The sequence below is a fragment of the Macaca mulatta genome, chromosome 11, assembly GCF_049350105.2.
Source record: "Macaca mulatta isolate MMU2019108-1 chromosome 11, T2T-MMU8v2.0, whole genome shotgun sequence".
NCBI lineage: Eukaryota > Metazoa > Chordata > Mammalia > Primates > Cercopithecidae > Macaca > Macaca mulatta.
The window spans coordinates 130,717,932-130,730,883 of record NC_133416.1 but is presented as its reverse complement, the minus strand read 5'-3'; the positions used below and the strand labels follow the sequence as shown (position 1 = coordinate 130,730,883).

Here is a 12,952-nt window from a genome sequence, read left to right as displayed (position 1 = left end):
GGTGACAGGGTCCCCGTCACCTGAGCTGGAGTGCAGTGGCACCATCTTGGCTCACTGCAACTCTGCCTCCTGGGTTCAAGGAGCTGGGATTACAGGGATGCACCACCGTGCCCTGCTAATTTTTGTATTTTTAGTAGAGACGGGGTTTCCCCATGTTAGCCAGGCTGGTCTTGAACTACTGAGCTTAAGCAGTGTGCCTGCCTGGGCCTCCCAAAGTGCTGGGATTACAGGTGTGAGCCATCCCACCTAGCCCTGTTTGGATTTTAGAAGTTGACTTCTTGCTGGGCATGGTGGCTCACGCCTGTAATTCCAGCTCTTTGGGAGGTTGAGGCAGGTGGCTCACCTGAGGTCAGGAGTTCAAGGCCAGCCTGGCCAATATGGCGAAACCCCATCACTACTTAAAATACAAAACTTAGCCGGGCCTGGTGGCAGGGTGCTTCATAATCCCAGCTACACGGGAGGCTGAGATATTAGAATCACTTGAACTCGGCAGGTGGAGGTTGCAGTGAGCCAAGATTATGCCACTGCACTTTAGCCTGGGAGACAGAGTGAGACACTGGGAAAAAAAATATCTGGTCATGGTGGCATGTGCCTGTAGTCCCGGGTATTTGAGAGGCTGAGGTGGGAGGATCACATGAGCCAGGGAAGTTGAGGCTGCAGTGAGCTATGATTGTGACACTGCACTCCAGGCTGGGCAACAGAGTGAGGCCCTATCTCCAAAAATAAAAAAGTTTTATAAATTGATTTTCTGTTGATTTTCTAAGTATTCTGTGTCTATAAACCTATAATTATTAGGCCTCTTCTCAAATCCGATACACAAATTGTGACTATGCCAGAGTTTCTGCTTTTACTCTGTTGTCCTGAATTTGTTTTGAAACTGGTACACTTGAAGGCAGTCTTGACTTAGTACTTCTGTATCCAGTCTCTTCTTCAGAATAAATGTTTATAACCTTATTTTTTATGGGAGTCCAAAAGGTTGCACTGACTTGTGAATTCTGTTTGTTCTTTGACTTACATAAATACTTTTCCTCTGCACTTTTCATTTGAATTAATTCGTGAACTAAATATGATGTACTGGATCTTAAGAAACATTGAATTTGGGCTGACCCTCTTGTTTGTGACTGGGGGTAGGTGAAGAAATAACTCGAGAAGCCAAAAAAGCACGAAAAGTAGGTGGCCTTACTGGTAGCAGTTCTGATGACAGTGGAAGTGAATCTGATGCCTCTGATAATGAAGAAAGTGACTATGAGAGCTCTAAAAACATGAGTTCTGGAGATGATGACGATTTCAACCCATTTAGAGATGAGTCTAGTGAGGATGATGAAAATGGTAAGTTCAGTATATTAAATATGCACTAAGGCATAATTAATATTTCAGTGTATTTGAAAATGGGATATGAAACCTTTTCTTCTATACAGTACAAATGATCACACAGATTCTAATCTTTGCTTGGTGGAGAGCTCCAGGCTTATCTACCTTCTGGAGGTTTCAGCCTCATATATGTGATAAGATAACCTCAATTTTGTGCAGTTATTTTTAACTTGAAAACGTGGATTTGTACCCTATGGTGTATGGATGACTAATGTAGGTAGTGATCAATTATCAGTTAACACTATAAAAAATTTCATCATGCCTGTAATGCCAGCAATTTGGAAGGCTGAGGTGGGCGGATCACCTGAGGCTGGGAGTTCGAGACCAGCCTAACCAACATGGAGAAACCCTGTCTCTACTAAAAATACAAAATTAGCCGGGTGTGGTGGCACATGCCTGTAATCCCAGCTACTCGGAGGCTGAGGCAGGATAATCACTTGAACCTGGGATGTGGAGGTTGCAGTGAGCCGAGATTGCGCTATTGCACTCCAGCCTGGGCAACAAGAGTGAAACTCTGTCTCAAAAAAGAAAAAATTTCAAAGGCTGTTTCCTTTGAAGATTCTGTACTTGTTTTAACAAGTGATTTGACATATATCTTTCCTTAACACTCAGATCCCTGGTTAATCAGAAAAGACCACAAGAAAAACAAAGAGAAAAAAAAGAAGAAAAGTATAGATCCAGATTCTATTCAAAGTGCCTTATTAGCATCAGGTCTTGGATCAAAACGACCTAGTTTTTCATCTACACCAGTTATCTCACCTGCTCCTAACAGTACACCAGGTATCCATATAGAAACTTCCTTTTTGAAATACTCTTTTAAACAAAAATATTTAAACTTTGTACTAAGTTTTAACAAATGTTCTTTACCTAGCTAACAGTACCACCAACAGTAACAATAGCCTTATAACAAGTCAGGATGCTGTGGAAAGGGCTCAGCAGATGAAGAAAGACCTGCTTGATAAGTTAGAAAAATTAGCTGAAGACCTCCCCCCTAATACCCTGGATGAACTTATCGATGAACTTGGTGGCCCTGAGAACGTTGCTGAGGTAAATAGGCCTGTATCTCTTGGTGACATTTTTGCCATTTGAACCCCTGTAAAATGAGTTGCATTGATAGTATTATCACATAATAATCTAAATTTCTTAGATCATAGAATTCTTGTTCTACTTTTGTTGCCATCCTGCACCCAATGAACTGCTGCCTCCAGTATCTGAGTGTCTGTCCCAAGCCACTGGTCCTAGTTACTGCACTTGTCACGCATCTTTTGTGATCGTGGCCATGTGTCAAGCTTTTTCCAGGGACTATGTTACAGTGTTCTGTATCCTTCAGTGCCTGGTGCAGCACAGCCCGTGCTCTTATCTCCCAAGTGTCTTTAAGGAGAGAGGCACTGAGTCCATCCATCGCAGTCAGATACCTTCATTGTAATGACATTGTTTGGCTTCTCAGATGACCGGCCGCAAGGGACGGGTTGTGAGCAACGATGATGGAAGCATATCTTATGAGTCAAGATCTGAACTTGATGTGCCTGTGGAAATACTAAACATCACAGAAAAACAACGATTTATGGATGGAGATAAGGTATGTTTTACCTAGGATGCTTCTCAGTGAAAAGAACAATTCCCGTATATTTAGATTAAGCTTCAGAAGAGTTTTTTTCCTTTTAATATAAGTTATGTCCATTGAGTATTGTCATTCTGTATTTTTTAGTAATTGTACATACTGAATATGTGTTTTTATTATTTTGTCATTAAATATAATAAATATTGGCCAGGTGCAGTGGCTCAGGCCTGTAATCCCAGCATTTTGGGAGGCCAGGGCGGGTAGATCATTTGAGCTCTGGAGTTTGAGACCAGTCTGGGTAGCATGGTGAAACCCTGTCTCTACTGAAAATACAAAAAATGAGCTGGGTGTGGTAGTGCATGCCTGTAGTCCCAGCTGCTCAGAAGGCAGAGGTGGGAGGATAGCTTAACCCTTGGTGGCGCAGGTTGCGGTGAGCCGAGATCGCACCATTACACTCCAGCCTGGGCAACAGAGCTATTACGCATAGTTTTTTAGTAATTTCCCTTACTCACTGAATATTTTACATGTTTTTATTATTTTATCATTGAATGTAATAAATATTGTGTATAATGCATAGAATTAGATATGGCTCTTGAGTGCTTTGGAGGCTTTTGAAATATTTAATCATGATGTAAAACACTTCGTTCACGCCGGGCATGGTGGCTTATGCCTGTAATCCCAGCACTTTGGGAGGCCAAGACGAGCGGATCATGAGGTCAGGAGTTCAAGTCCAGCCTGGCAAACATGGTGAAACCCCACCTCTACTAAAAATACAAAAATTGGTCGGGCATGGTGGCAGGTGCCCGTAGTCCCAGCTACTCAGGAGGCTGAGGCAGCAGAATAGCTTGAACCTGGGAAGCGGAGGTTGCAGTGAGCCAAGACTGCACCATTGCACTCCAACCTGGGCAACTGTCTCAAAAAAAAAAAAAAAAAGTTCTCTTAGTTCGTCTTGGTGTTGTGACATCTAATGTCATTGTAGTGTCATTCTGATTTTGAGTCTAAAATATTTATGTGTGTCCATATTACTAGTAACTTTGGTTTCACTGTGTATTTTATTGCTGTATCATTTTATATTAAGATGATTTACTGTAAATGGCTTATAGATTACATTCTCATATCCAACCATTGTAGAGATTTTGGGTGCCTCCAGAGACTCTTTTTTTTTTTTTTTTTTTGAGACAGAGTCTCACTCTGTTGCCCAAGCTAGAGTGCAGTGCAGTGGCGTGATCTCAACTGGGTCAAAGTGATTCTCGTGCCTCAGCCTCCCGAGTAGCTGGGACTATAGGCACGCGCCTCCACGCCTGGCTAATTTTTGTATTTTTTGACAGACAGGTTTCACCATATTGACAAGGCTTCTCTTGAACTCCTGACCTCAAGTGATGTGCCCACCTCTGCCTCCCAAAATGCCGAGATTATAGGCGTGAGCTACTGTGCTGACCCAGAGACTCTTTCTGTAGACTTTTTGTTTGTTTGAGAAGGACCATCACTTTGTCCCCCAGGCTGGAATGCAGTGGTGCAATCTCGGCTCATTGCCACCTCCGCCTCCCGGGTTCAAGCAGTTCTCTGCCGCAGCCTCCTAAGTAGCTGGGAATACAGGCACACACCACCACACCTGGCTAATTTTTGTGTATTTAATAGAGACAGGGTTTTGCCATGTTGGCCAGGCTGGTCTTGAACTCCTGACCTCAAACGATCCATTCACTTCAACCTCTCAAAAGTGGTAGGATTACAAGAGTTTGAGACCAGCCTGGGCAACATAGTGGGACCCCTGCTCCCCCCGTACAGGGAAAATAGTCACATGGTGGTACATGCCCACAGTCCCAGCTACTGGGAGGCTGAGGTGAAAGGATCGCTTGAGCTTGAGAGGTGAAAACTGTAGAGAGCTATGATTGCACCACTGCACTCCAGCTTGTGTGACAGAGTGAGACCCTGTCTCAAAAAATACATATATACAAAAAGCTAATGATACATATTTTCAAGATTGTGGGTACAGGTATTAGTTATTTTATGTAATTGCTTCATTAATCTACACCCTTATGCATTAGGAATTACATTAGTTGGAATTAGTTTTGGTTGCTAAATAACAGAAAATACAAAGTCTGTTAAGTATTGGTTTCAATAAGAGAGAAGATTATTTCTCTCATGGACACATTTGGGTAGGTGGAGCAGGGCTTGTATGCCCCCTTGAAGCCCAGGCACCTTCCGTGTTGTTCATTAAATTACGTGGGCCTCCATTTCCAAGTTACCTTTGTATTCCAAGATACCTGCTTCAGACTCTGTCACTACCTCTACATTTTACCTAAAAGAGAGGAGACAAGGGGATGAGAAGGGCATGTCGCCTGCTTTTAAGGACATTTCCTGTGCATCATACATTTTACCTACACCTTGCTGACTGGAGAATGTTCACACTTAGCTGTAAGGGAGACTGGGAAATAAAATTGGGAGTCTTATTGTTGAGAAAGAAGGAGAATGTAAGCAGTCTGCTGAAGGACTTCATTTAAGGCACTGGCCTGCTTGTTCTTACGCAAAGGTGACTTTATTTTTCTTATATTTGACGCAGAATATTGCTATCATCTCAGAAGCTGCCAGCTCAGGTATTTCATTACAAGCAGATAGGAGAGCTAAAAATCAAAGACGAAGAGTTCATATGACTTTAGAATTACCCTGGAGCGCTGATAGAGCAATTCAACAATTCGGTAAGTTCCTACAACTGGATTTCACTTAATTATCCAGCTAGGAATCATTGGGTAAATTTGTGCATATCAAAACCTAGGTTTAGGCCAGGCACAGTGGCTAATGCCTGTAATCCCAATATTTTGGGAGGCCACGGTGGGAGGATAACTTGAGTCCAGGAGTTTGAGACCAACCTGGGCAACATAGTGAGACCCTGTCTCTACCAAAAGAAAAGAAAAACAGCTGAGAGCAGTGACTTGTGCCTGTAACCCCAGCACTTTAGGAGGCCAAAGTGAGTGCATCACTTGAGGTAATAGTTTGAGACCAGCCTGGTCAACATGATGAAACCGAGCCTCTACTAAAATTACAAACACAAAAATTAACTGGGTGTGTTGGCACGCACCTGTACTCCCAGCTACTCAGAAGGCTGAGGCAGAGAATCGCTTGAACCTGGGAGGCGCAGGCTGCGGTGAGCTGAGATCACGCCATTGCACTCCAGCCTGGGCAACATAGGGAGATTGCATCTCAAAAAAAAAAAAAAGAAAAGAGAAGAAAAATTGGCTGGATGTGGTGGCATGTTCCTGTAGTCCCAGCTACTCAGGAGGCTGAGGTGGGAGGATTTCTTGAGTTCAAGGTTGCGGTGAGATATGATTTCACCGCTGCACTCCAGCCTGAGTGACAAAGTGTGACTTTGTCTCAAAAAACAAAAACAGGCTGGGCGCAGTGACTCATGCCTGTAATCCCAGCACTTTGGCAGGCTGAGGTGGGCGGATTACCTGAGGTCAGGAGTTCGCGACCAGCGTGACCAACATGGAGAAATCCTGTCTCTACTAAAAATACAAAATTAGCCAGGTGTGGTGGCTTATGCCTGTAACCCCAGCTACTCGGGAGGCTGAGGGAGGAGAATCGCTTGAACCCAGGAGGCAGAGGTCGCAGTGAGCTGAGATCGAGCCATTGCACTCCAGCCTCAGCAACAAGAGCGAAACTCTAACAACAACAACAACAAATCCTGTTTAATGTCTTTTTTTTTTTGAGATGGAGTCTCGCTTTGTCGCCTAGGCTGGAGTGCAGTGGCGCAATCTCGGCTCACTGCAAGCTCCGCCTCCTGGGTTCACGCCATTCTCCTGCCTCAGCCTCCTGAGTAGCTGGGAATACAGGCACCCACCACCACGCCCAGCTAATTGTTTGTATTTTTTAGTAGAGAGAGGGTTTCACCGTGCTGGCCAGGATGGTCTCGATCTCCTGACCTTGTGATCTGCTCACCTCCGCCTCCCAAAGTGCTGGGATTACAGGCTTGAGCCACCGTGCCCGGCCAATGTCTTATATCTTATAACTCGAAATCTCAGATCTTGCATTTAAGGAGTGTTATATGTACCTTATAGTATATGATGCATTATGAATTCATTTTTTGCCTGTTTACAAGTTGTAAAAAATATATATATGGTGGGAATTTGTGGGGTTCCAAGAACAGGGCTCCTCAAGGAGTGTCCTTATAAAATTTAAGGATGTATTAGGTCCATATCAGAAGCTGCTACTTCCATATGCTTTTCCAACCTCAGTAGCTTCACCAAAGGCACACAGCTCCTCCCTCCATCTTCATGTTCTTGTGACCAATGATTTGAAAAACAGTTGTGGGAAAATCCAGAGTAACTGTGTATCAGTAACATGTGGTTAAGCAAAATTGGGATAGCAATGCTAATACTTCTATCATTAAGCAGTTTTATGTGTGTTTTGGTAATTTAACATTATCTGTAATTTTTCTTGTTTAGTGGTTTCCCAATACCAGTTTAGTATTAAATGCTAGGAATACATCTCAGAATATTCTATTCAGCGAACAAAATCAATGATCTTTAAAAAAAAATTTCGTTGCAGGACGAACTCATAGATCAAACCAAGTGACTGCTCCTGAATATGTCTTTCTGATTTCTGAACTGGCAGGAGAACAAAGATTTGCATCTATTGTTGCTAAAAGACTTGAGAGTTTGGTGAGTTTTGGAGTTGTGTGGCTGTGTGTAAAAGATGATCTGTTGTACCTGTTTTCTGGTAAAAGGTTACCTGTGCCTTGACTGAAATTTTTGTTTTAATAGGGGGCACTTACACATGGCGATAGAAGAGCAACAGAATCTAGGGATCTGAGCAGGTTCAACTTTGATAATAAGGTACATTTCAACTTTCAGTATCTCTGAAAACTTGTGATAGTGTATGGTAGCTGTAGGGAACGTGAAAGAAAGGTAGTTACTGTCTAAAACAAAACTGCCTCTCATATGCATTTGCTTTAAAATCATGACTTCCTGTAAGACAGAATTTCACATGTAAGTTAGATCACATGTTAAGTATCAGTACAGCAATGTGGTTGTCTTTATTCCTTTTGGAAAACAAGAACAAATGAGAATGAATTAACTGAGTTCTCAGAAGTAAAGGAAGTTAATTTTTCTCACGTTTGCTATGTGTAGAGACATGAATTAGGCAGTATAAAATATATATAAAGGCCAGGCGCAATGGCTCATGCCTGTAATCCCAGCGCTTTGGGAGGCCCAGGTGGGTGGATTACCTGAGGTCAGGCGTTCGAGACCAGCCTGGCCAATATGGTGCAACCACATCTGTACTAAAAAAATAAAATACAAAAAAAAATACAAAAATTAGGCCGGAATCGGTTGCTCACACCTGTAATCCGACCACTTTGGGAGGCCAAGGCAGGTGGATCACCTGAGGGTCAGGAGTTCGAGACCAGCCTGACCAACACAGTGAAACCCTATCTCTGTTAAAAATACAGCAAATTAGCTGGGCGTGGTGGCACTCACCTGCAGTCCCAGCTACTTAGGAGGCAGAGGTTGCAGTGAGCCAAGATCATGCCACTGCACTCCAGCCTGGGCAGTAGGGCAAAACTGTGTCTCAAAAAATTATATAAAAATTAGTTGGGTGTGGCTGGGCACAGTGGCTCACGCCTGTAATCTCAGCACTTTGGGAGACCAAGGTGGGCGGATCACGAGGTCAAGAGATCGAGACCATCCTGGCCAACATGGTGAAACCCTGTCTCTACTAAAAATAGAAAAATTAGCTGGGCGTGGTGACTCAAGCCTGTAGTCCTAGCTACTCAGGAGGCTGAGGCAGGAAAATCACTTCAACCTGGGATACAGAGGTTGCAGTGAGCCGAGTTTATACCACTGCACTCTAGCCTGTCGACAGAGCAAGACTCCGTGTCAAAGGAAAAAAAAAATTGGGCATGGTGGCCACGGGCACCTGTAGTCCCAGCTTCTTGGGAGGCTGAGGCAGAGAACCGCTTGAACCCGGGAGGCAGAGGTTGCAGTGAGTGGAGATCGTGACATTACACTCCAGCCTGGGTGATGAGCAAAACTCTTGTCTCCAAAAGAAGAAAAAATAAATAAGTATAAAGATAATTGAGAATTGCTTTTTTGAATCTTTGGTACAATAATAGTTTGTGGTTTTTTGGGGGTTTTGTTGAGAGAGAGTTTTTTGCTCTTGTCGCGCAGGCTGGAGCACAATGACGCCGTCTTGGCTCACTACAGCCTCCACCTCCCAGGTTCAAGCGATTCTCCTGCCTCAGCCTTCCGAGTAGCTGGGATTACAGGTGTCTGCCACCACACCCAGCTAATTTTTTGTAGTAGAGATGGAGTTTCACCATGTTAGTCAGGTTGATCTTGAACTCCCAACCTCAGGGGATCCACCCGCCTCAACCTCCCAAAGTGCTGGGATTACAGGCATGAGCCACCGTGCCCAGCCAATAGTTTTTATAGTATTTAGGTGGTAATGTGATTGAAGAGTATCCAAATGCTGAAAGTGGTTAAAGGTTTTGATTTTTTTTGCAGTATGGAAGAAATGCTTTAGAAATTGTCATGAAATCCATTGTAAACTTGGATTCTCCTATGGTATCACCACCTCCAGACTATCCTGGAGAATTTTTTAAAGGTAAGTTTTAAAAATATTCATAACGACAATGATTATTGACAAAGATGTACTCAAACCTGTTGTAACATTTGCTGTTATATTAGTTTTTTTCTTTGGATATAAATTGTATAAAACTTTGAAATTAATGGTTACTAGGACATGTAAGTATCTTGTATTAAACAGATTTATTAAAGCAAATTTTATTCAAATGAAGGTGCTCTTACTGTTGATACAGTGAAAGCATGTTTGTCTAATAATAGATTTAAAAGAGGAAAGTCGTTTTAGTACATTAAGTAAAATCACTTTGCCAAATAGCCTTTTTTTTTTTTTTAAGACCGAATCTCGGCCGGGCGCGGTGGCTCAAGCCTGTAATCCCAGCACTTTGGGAGGCCGAGACGGGCGGATCACGAGGTCAGGAGTTCGAGACCATCCTGGCTAACACGGTGAAACCCCGTCTCTACTAAAAAATACAAAAAACTAGCCGGGCGAGGTGGTGGGCGCCTGTAGTCCCGGCTACTCGGGAGGCTGAGGCAGGAGAATGGCGTAAAAACCCGGGAGGCGGGCCGGGCGCGGTGGCTCAAGCCTGTAATCCCAGCACTTTGGGAGGCCGAGACGGGCGGATCACTAGGTCAGGAGATCGAGACCATCCTGGCTAACACGGTGAAACCCCGTCTCTACTAAAAAAATACAAAAAACTAGCCGGGCGAGGTGGCGGGCGCCTGTAGTCCCAGCTACTCAGGAGGCTGAGACAGGAGAATGGCCCGAACCCGGGAGGCGGAGCTTGCAGTGAGCTGAGATCCGGCCACTGCACTCCAGCCTGGGCGACAGAGCGAGACTCCGTCTCAAAAAAAAAAAAAAAAACCCGGGAGGCGGAGCTTGCAGTGAGCTGAGATCCGGCCACTGCACTCCACCCTGGGCGACATAGCGAGACTCCGTCTCAAAAAAAAAAAAAAAAAAAAAAAGACCGAGTCTCGCTCTGTCGCCTGGCTGGAGTGCAGTGGTGTGATCTCGGCTCACTGCAACCTCCAACTCCCTGGTTCAAGCCATTCTCCTGCCTCAACCTCCCGGGTAGCTAAGATTACAGGCACAAGCCACCATGCCCAGCTAATTTTTGTATTTTTAGTAGAGACAGGGTTGCACTATGTTGGCCAGGATGGTCTTGATCTCCTGACCTCGTGATCTGTCCGCCTCAGCCTCCCAAAGTGCTGGGATTACAGGCTTGAGCCACCGTGCCCAGCCCCAAATAACTTTTAAAATTCAATTTAAAGTTGAAAAAGTACCTAGGTAAGTAATCTTTGAGGATTGATTGGTAGGGGTGGGAGGTTTGAATGAAACAAAATTGGCCATGAATTCACAGTTGTTTAAACTGGGTGATGGATACATGTGGCATAGCCTTTTTTCGTTCGTGTATTTGGAAATGTCTTTTTTTTTTTCTTCTTTTTTTGAGACAAGGTCTCGCACTGTCACCTGGGCTGGAGTGCAATGGCATGATCTTGGCTCATACAACCTCCGCCATCAGGTTCAAAGGATTCTCCTGCCTGGACCTCCCGAGTAGCTGGGATTACAGGTGCCCGCCACTATACCTGGCTAATTTTTCTATTTTCAATAGAGATGGGGTTTCACCATGTTGACCAGGTTGGTCTTGAAATCCTGGCCTCATGTGATCCTCCCACCTCAGCCTCTCACAGTGCTGGGATTATAGACGTGAGCCAACGCACTCAGATGGAGTTAGCATTTTTCACTAGAAAGTCCTTTTGGTATATTAACACATACTGATATGTGTTGTTAACAGTTCATATTGGCATACCAGTTAGGGGTGTTCATCAGTACTCTCGGCTTTCCACAAAAGCAGTTAAGTCTTAACCCTATACCTTCACTCCTTTTGACATCAGCAGTGTCAGAAACAACTCCCTGGGCTGGGGGCGGTGATTCATGCCTGTAATCCCAGCACTTTGGGAGGCTGAAGTGTGAGGATTGCTTGAGCCTAGGAGGTGGAGGCTGTAGTGAACTGTGATGGCACCACTGCATTCCAGCCTGGGTGACAGAGACCCTGTCTCAGGGAGAAAAAAAAAAAAGACTCCTTGATTTATTTCTTTTTTTTTTTTTTTTTTTGAGACGGAGTCTCGCTCTGTCGCCCAGGCTGGAGTGCAGTGGCCGGATCTCAGCTCACTGCAAGCTCCGTCTCCCGGGTTCACGCCATTCTCCTGCCTCAGCCTCCCGAGTAGCTGGGACTACAGGCGCCCGCCACCTCGCCCGGCTAGTTTTTTTGTATTTCTTAATAGAGACGGGGTTTCACCGTGTTAGCCAGGATGGTCTCGATCTCCTGACCTCGTGATCCACCCATCTCGGCCTCCCAAAGTGCTGGGATTACAGGCTGGAGCCACCGCGCCCGGCCGATTTATTTCTAACTTCTTAAAATTATGGGTTATGGCTAGGCGCAGTGGCTCACACCTGTAATCTCAGCACTTTGGGAGGCCAAGGCAGGTGGATCATTTAAGCTCAGGAGATCAAGACAAGCCTGGACAACATGGAGAAACCCCTTCTCTAAAAAAATTACAAAAAAATTAGCCGGGCACAGTGGTGCACGCCTGTAGTCCCAGCTCCTCAGGAAGCTGAGGTGAGAGGATCCCTTGAGCCTGGGAGGCAGAGGTTGCAGTAAGCCAAGATGATGCCATTGCACTCCAGCCTGGGCGACATAGTCAGACCCTGTCTCAAAAAATATATAGATAGATGGATAGATAGATAGATAGATAACTTGTTTATTATAAGTAATGACAATAATGTTGCAGCCTGGTACAGTGGCTCACACCTGTAATCTCAGCACTTTGGGAGGCTGAGCTGGGTGGATCTCCAGGTTAGGAGTTTGAGACCAGCCTGGCCAGCATGGCGAAACCCTGTCTCTACTAAAAATACAAAAATTAGCCTGTAGTCGCAGCTACTCGGGAGGCTGAGGCAGGAGAATTGCTTGAACCCGTGAGGCAGAGGTTGCAGTGAGCTGAGATCGCATCCTGCGCTCCAGCCTGCGTGACAGAGTGAGACTCAAAAAAAAAGAAAAGAATCTTAACATGTATAATGAAGAGAGTTAATGTGGTCCCCTTAACCCTCCTTCCATTCTCACCTTCTTAGGTCACAGATGACAGTGTGAACAGGGGCAGTTCTCTCCACATTTTCTCCATGTTTATATAAATATCAAGGTTTTTTTTTTTAATGGCATGATGTTACTTGCAACATCCTTTTCTCACTTAGTGGTACATTGTAGACATCCCTTGTAATTTATGAGTCAGAGTTGATCCTGTTCTTACAGATGTTCGACAAGGACTGATAGGAGTTGGTCTGATAAATGTAGAAGATCGCTCGGGAATTCTTACTCTCGATAAAGGTACTACTATTAACTGTGTAGCACATAACTGTTGCTATAGTATTAAAGTCCATTATGACGTA

At 44.4% G+C, this 12,952-nt stretch overlaps 1 protein-coding gene and 1 long non-coding RNA gene across 8 annotated transcripts in view; one reads left to right on the top strand and one right to left on the bottom strand.

Annotated features, from left to right (window-relative positions):
* The window catches only part of SBNO1 (strawberry notch homolog 1), a 79,139-nt gene that overhangs the window by 49,607 nt on the left and 16,580 nt on the right, over positions 1-12,952 (top strand). For all 7 annotated transcript variants that reach the window (XM_077955586.1, XM_077955583.1, XM_077955584.1 and 4 more), the window contains 9 exons: positions 1,132-1,329; positions 1,984-2,151; positions 2,243-2,418; positions 2,819-2,950; positions 5,493-5,628; positions 7,478-7,590; positions 7,693-7,764; positions 9,433-9,532; positions 12,816-12,890. In XM_077955586.1, the coding sequence (XP_077811712.1) occupies positions 1,132-1,329; positions 1,984-2,151; positions 2,243-2,418; positions 2,819-2,950; positions 5,493-5,628; positions 7,478-7,590; positions 7,693-7,764; positions 9,433-9,532; positions 12,816-12,890 (1,170 nt within the window). The remainder of the gene's footprint in view (positions 1-1,131; positions 1,330-1,983; positions 2,152-2,242; positions 2,419-2,818; positions 2,951-5,492; positions 5,629-7,477; positions 7,591-7,692; positions 7,765-9,432; positions 9,533-12,815; positions 12,891-12,952) is intronic.
* LOC144333197 (uncharacterized) lies at positions 4,115-5,848 on the bottom strand. Its single transcript, XR_013401662.1, has 2 exons — positions 4,617-5,848; positions 4,115-4,303 (listed from the first exon to the last, which is right to left on the bottom strand). It is a non-coding gene; the product is annotated as an uncharacterized LOC144333197 (long non-coding RNA).